This window comes from Lates calcarifer, unplaced genomic scaffold (assembly GCF_001640805.2).
Source record: "Lates calcarifer isolate ASB-BC8 unplaced genomic scaffold, TLL_Latcal_v3 _unitig_5306_quiver_812, whole genome shotgun sequence".
Classification (NCBI taxonomy): Eukaryota; Metazoa; Chordata; class Actinopteri; family Centropomidae; genus Lates; species Lates calcarifer.
In genome coordinates this window covers 26,775-33,068 of record NW_026117437.1, presented here as the reverse complement: position 1 = coordinate 33,068, position 6,294 = coordinate 26,775, and the positions used below count along the sequence as shown (strand labels likewise).

Here is a 6,294-nt window from a genome sequence, read left to right as displayed (position 1 = left end):
ACAACCAGCAAGCTGCTGGAAGGAGTGGGGATGTTTGTACATGTACATGCATGTGTATATTATTAGGCCTACAGTATATCATTGAGTGTTCATTGGAATATTAAAGAGCCGTGGTGCATGCTGGGAAGCTTCCTGAGCCTCCTTCCAGTGGAAACTTGGTTATTTTCCCAGCCCCGATGTTATCTATGTCCTCTGCCTTCCTGAAAATACCTCCTCCGCCCGCTCTGCTCAGTGACACTGAGACTGGATAAGTTACTGTGCTGCAGGTGGTTGACTCCGTCCAGACTCCGTGTAACGGTACTGTAACCTGAAAGCTCGCTGTGAATACGCACTGTCATTCTACTGATGTTTTATTGTTACTGTAGCAGAGTCAGAGCTGCCAGTGAGAACTGCCGACATGAAATCTGTCCGCCATGTTGTGTGTACATGCATGTGTATGAGTAGTTGTGTGTGGAGTCAGTTGCTGGTCAGTAGTTGAAGAGTCGTTGTTACTGTGGAGCGTCACTCTCTGATCCTCTCCCTGTAAGAGCTTCAGCAGTTTCTCTGAGGAAGGACGAAGTGTTCAGATCCTTAAAGGAGCAGTACTGAGATTCAGAAATCCTCCTTTACAAGTTCTCATCCTGCATCCAGACGATTTCTCACTCAGGAGCATTTTTATATTGATTCTAATGTAAACTTGTACAGACTGTGTTGCTGTGTTTCTAACAGTTAAAAACTCAAACAGTGAAGTCAGGACTTTAACTCTGAACAGCTGTTGTGAGTTCTCAGTTTTTCTCATCCACTGATTTCATGTTGGTTGCTGGTTTACAGGTCTGTTGCTCTTCACTGTTCATGTGTTGTCAGAGGTTTTTTTTTGTTTGTTTTTTGGTTTAACAAAAACCCAAATACTAAAGAAGCTCCATGACTCCATCTATTGGACTGATAGTAGAAGTAGAGCAGCTGATGGCAGCTTCCTCTGCCTCACTGCTGTCTGACTGCATTCAACTGACACTGATATGAAAGAGGAAAGAAGAGCAATCAGTGGAGGAGCAGCTGAGATTTCTCCAGGAGAAATGATTGGAGTTGATGAGCAGATGAATGATTAGTGTTTCCTCTCCAGGTGAAGGTAGAAAGAGCAGCATGAATCAGTGTGAGGAACCTGGACCTGGACCTGAACCTGAACCTGGGCCTGGACCCAGCTGTGTGTCCATGAAAAGCAACCGGTCAATTACTCCTCCTCTTAATTTCCAACCATCTACTGATGAAAGGTGAGAATTGAAAGAAGCATTTCACGTCCTGGACCCAGCTGTCTGTCTTTAAAGAGCAACAAGTCAAAGAACCATATTAATTTTAAAGGTCAACAACCCTCTGCTGCAAAGAGGTGAAACTGTTAGTAACATTAAAATGTGACTGATGTTTAAACAGCTGTTTATCCAGAGAAGTTTATTAAATGTGTTTATTTACAGAATTGTTCTTCACAGACGTTTATATTCTCATATCTGGAAGCTGAGCAGTTTAACCAGTCTTTAACCTTTGTCTTTGTCCAAATATGAACTGTCCCAAAAACCACTGATCCTGGATGGCAGGACAAAACAGAGGAGAAACTGTTCAATGTGTCCACAGCTCATAGTTTCTCTGTGTTCTGGTTCCTGTGTTTTTCAGGAGGAAGCTGGGAGAACCTGAACCCAGCTGTTTGTCCATGAAGAGTGACTACTCAATGAATACTCCTTTATTCTTTAAAGACAGATGTCATAGTGTTGATCCAAGGTGAGAGTTTAAAACTGAAGAGAAAAACAAAATGTGTTTTTTAATCAGAATCACAGACCTAACGTACCTTTAATATCATAATGAATGAGAACTATATTATATCGTGGATGTGGCTAAATGTTGGTGTGTGAATATGTGTGAGAGGGCTGTGTACAAACAACAGGATGCAGACATAACAGGAAATAACAGAAGGAGTCAACTGGTCTCTTGAGGGATTTCAGTGGCAAGGGGTTATTAAGACAGGATGGTGTAAATGTTACAGTCATACTGGTCTTTCAGTTTCCTTGCAAATAAACTCATTCTAAGTGAGGAATTCAGGATCATGGCAACCCGGCCAGAGGTGATCAGCTTGTGTCCAGGTAATGCGCTACACAATGGATCGATGATGTTTTTGGTGGCTCTTCTCTCCTGCAACACTCCAAGGAGGCTAAGTGATCAATGCAGAGAGTGTCCTGCAGAGCCCCTACAGCCAACCTCAGTGGGTTTGCAACAGACCTTTCATCCATTCATTTGGCCTTCTTCCGTTCACCGGCCTCCTCTATCCAATCTTTCCAGGGACCAATGAGTTCCAGAAATAGTTTGTGGAATTAATGTGAATGTGATTGGAAAAGAAAAGCTGAAGACTGAACAGCTCTTCTGTGAATCCCTGTATTGTACAGTTACCCACAACAGCCTCCTCTGCACAGGTTCACAGACATTTATATCTGCAGAAGTGAAGAGTTCAGCGTCATTCTTCTTCATTGATTCCTCCACAGAGTGGACCAGGAGAGCTCAGAGGTTCCCAGTGGTCAGTCTGCCCAGCAGCATCAAACACACCTGGACTCCATATTTATGGTCTGTACATGGACAACAACTACTTTTACATCTGTTGTGTTGACAATAATCTCCATGCTGCACTTTTTAGACCAGTGGATTGTCAGTGTGTCCAACATGGATCTGATGTTTGGCTCCATGATTTTAGTTTGATGGAGTCATTCATATAGTTTTCTGTTCCAGCTGCTGGAGGAGAACATCGTCACTTTTGTGAAGAAGGAGCTGAAGAAGATGCAGAAGGTTCTGAGTCCAGATTACCCAGAATGCTTAGAGAGTCAGAGGGAGGATGAGGAGGTGTTGGACGGTGAGGATGAAGAGCAGAGGAGGAGCAGCAGAGAGGAGTTTCTGAAGATCACAGTGAACTTCCTGAGGAGAATGAAGCAGGAGGAGCTGGCTGACTGTCTGCAGAGCTAGTAAGAGGATTTCTCTACAGATTTAGAATACAAGCTTTCAAACAGTGGTATCCTCCCAATCTTTGTTGCAACGAGGCATCTGTTGTTCATATCTTAGTTTCAGGAAACAGGACAGGGGTGGGTGGGGGGGCAAGGGTTACTAAGGAGTAGCTAACACTGAGTTTGTTCAGAGTCTCTCATGCCTGTGGTTAGCTATAGCTACTTTAAGAAAATGTGTTTTTGTCTTCTTTCAGAATCTTCTGCTATGTGCCCACCTAGACTTAAATCTAACCTGAAGAAGAAGTTCCAGTGTTTGTTTGAGGGGATCTCTAAAGCAGGAAACCCAACCCTTCTGAATCAGATCTACACAGAGCTCTACATCACAGAGGGAGGGACTGGAGAGGTCAATGATGAACATGAGATCAGACAGATGGAAACAACATCCAGGAAACCAGACAGACCAGAAACAACCATCAGACAAGAAGACATCTTTAAAGCCTCACCTGGAAGAGATGAACCAATCAGAACAGTGATGACAAAGGGAGTGGCTGGCATTGGGAAAACAGTCTTAACACAGAAGTTCACTCTGGACTGGGCTGAAGACAAAGCCAACCAGGACATACACTTCACATTTCCATTCACTTTCAGAGAGCTGAATGTGCTGAAAGAGAAAAAGTTGAGCTTGGTGGAACTTGTTCATCACTTCTTTACTGAAACCAAAGAAGCAGGAATCTGCAGGTTTGAAGAGTTCCAGGTTGTGTTCATCTTTGACGGTCTGGATGAGTGTCGACTTCCTCTGGACTTCCACAACACTGAGATCCTGACTGATGTTACAGAGTCCACCTCAGTGGACGTGCTGCTGACAAACCTCATCAGGGGGAAACTGCTTCCCTCTGCTCGCCTCTGGATAACCACACGACCTGCAGCAGCCAATCAGATCCCTCCTGAGTGTGTTGACATGGTGACAGAGGTCAGAGGGTTCACTGACCCACAGAAGGAGGAGTACTTCAGGAAGAAATCCAGCAACAAGGAACAGGCCAGCAGGATCATCTCCCACATCAAGACCTCACGAAGCCTCCACATCATGTGCCACATCCCAGTCTTCTGCTGGATCACTGCTACAGTTCTGGAGGATGTGTTGAAAACCAGAGAGGGAGGAGAGCTGCCCAAGACCCTGACTCAGATGTACATCTACTTCCTGGTGGTTCAGTCCAAAGTGAAAAACATCAAGTATGATGGAGGATCTGGGACAGATCCACACTGGAGTCCAGAGACCAGGAAGATGATTGAGTCTCTGGGAAAACTGGCTTTTGATCAGCTGCAGAAAGGAAACCTGATCTTCTATGAATCAGACCTGACAGAGTGTGGCATCGATATCAGAGCAGCCTCAGTGTACTCAGGAGTGTTCACACAGATCTTTAAAGAGGAGAGAGGACTGTACCAGGACAAGGTGTTCTGCTTCGTCCATCTGAGTGTTCAGGAGTTTCTGGCTGCTCTTCATGTCCATCTGACCTTCATTGAGTCTGGAGTCAGTCTGCTGTCAGAAGAACAACCAGCCTCCCAGAAGTCTGAAACAAGAAAAGATGACTCTGCAGAGACACAGTTGTACCAGAGTGCTGTGGACAAGGCCTTACAGAGTCCAAATGGACACCTGGACCTGTTCCTCCGCTTCCTCCTGGGTCTTTCACTACAGACCAATCAGACTCTCCTACGAGGTCTGCTGACTCAGACAGGAAGTAGCTCAGAGACCAATCAGGAAACAGTCCAGTACATCAAGAAGAAGATTGAAGAGACTCCCTCTGCAGAGAGAAGCATCAACCTGTTCCACTGTCTGAATGAACTGAATGATCGTTCTCTAGTGGAGGAGATCCAACAGTCCCTGAGTTCAGGACGTCTCTCCACAGACAAACTGTCACCTGCTCAATGGTCAGCTCTGGTCTTCATCTTACTGTCATCAGAAAAAGATCTGGACGTGTTTGACCTGAAGAAATACTCTGCTTCAGAGGAGGCTTTTCTGAGGCTGCTGCCAGTGGTCAAAGCCTCTAACAAAGCTCTGTAAGTATATAGATAGTTGGATTCATTCATCGTTATATAAAGACACTGCTGTCTTTTCAACAGGAGAGAAAATAAATTCCTTTCTTCTTTAATTCCTTATCATCATCTCTTCAGACTGAGTGGCTGTAACCTCTCAGAGAGAAGCTGTGAAGCTCTGTCCTCAGTTCTCAGCTCCCAGTCTTCTAGTCTGAGAGATCTGGACCTGAGTAACAACATCCTGAAGGATTCAGGAGTGAATCTTCTGTCTGTTGGATTGAAGAGTCCACACTGTTCACTGGACACTCTCAGGTCAGATCAAGTTACTGTTTGTTTAAATAACTAAATATTTCTGTCAAAACAATGCAGATGTTTGTGAGGCTCATACCGTTTAAACAGCCTCTCTAATTATGTTTCATGGTTCATAAAATCTCTGTGCTTTTCAGTCTGTTCTTGTATTCAACATCATATTTTTTAGAGCTCACACATATGAACTCTAGGGGAGAATGCTTTGTTATAAGATTTTATATCGGTTTTTCATCACAAAAATGTAGACTTTAAACTAAATAATAAGTCATTCCACAGGGTCCCCCAAGGGACACAGTTGTAAGCCTTCTTCAAGCTCTCATGTAGAGCATGTAGACTGGATAGTGAAACTACCATGACCCCCTGAGCACTTATGTAAGGGTAAAAAGCTGGTCCGCTGTTCCACAGCCAGGACTGAATCCGGTTGAAGCTTCCTTTCCAGGACTCTGGAGTAAACCTTCTTGGGGAGGCTGAGCAGCCTGATACTCCAATAATTCTAGCTCACCCATTAGTCCCCTTTTTAATGGGAACCACTACCCCAGCCATTCCACAGGTACTGTCTCACTGTCCATGCAAAATTGAAGAGACGTGCCAACCAAGACAGCCCAACAATATCCAGAAGCTTCAGCATCTCAAGGCAAATATCATTCAGACCCAGTGCCTTGCTGCCAAGGGGCTTCTTGACTACCTTTTGGCAGGGATATGGTCTTTCCCCAAATCTTGAGATTCCTCTGCAAAGGATGTGTTGGTTGGGTTCAGGAGCTCATCAAAGTGCTCTTTCCACTGCTCAACAATACTCCCAGTCCAGGTCAGCAGTTCTCCTCCCCATCTGAACACAGCCTAAGCCAAGCCCTGCTTTCACTTTCTGAGTCATCAAACTTCCTTAAGGACAAACAATATACCTAGGACTCCCTCATAAGCTTTTAGAACTGATGAAGCCTTTGGGATGACAGGTGAAATGTCTTCAAGAAAAATAAAGAAGTCCAGTTGCCTTCAACTCTAGCAC

At 44.6% G+C, this 6,294-nt stretch overlaps 1 protein-coding gene across 10 annotated transcripts in view; it reads left to right on the top strand.

Moving 5' to 3' along the window:
• The window catches only part of LOC108874329 (NACHT, LRR and PYD domains-containing protein 3), a 42,922-nt gene that overhangs the window by 34,578 nt on the left and 2,050 nt on the right, over positions 1–6,294 (top strand). For 6 of the 10 annotated variants that reach the window (XM_051068855.1, XM_051068854.1, XM_051068857.1 and 3 more), the window contains one exon: positions 5,121–5,294. In XM_051068855.1, coding sequence (XP_050924812.1) covers positions 5,121–5,294 — 174 coding nt within the window. Of the gene's footprint in view, positions 1–175; positions 298–1,099; positions 1,248–1,641; positions 1,747–3,205; positions 5,007–5,120; positions 5,295–6,294 lie in introns of those variants that run through there. The other 4 variants (XM_051068860.1, XM_051068861.1, XM_051068856.1 and 1 more) reach the window with 4 other exon arrangements.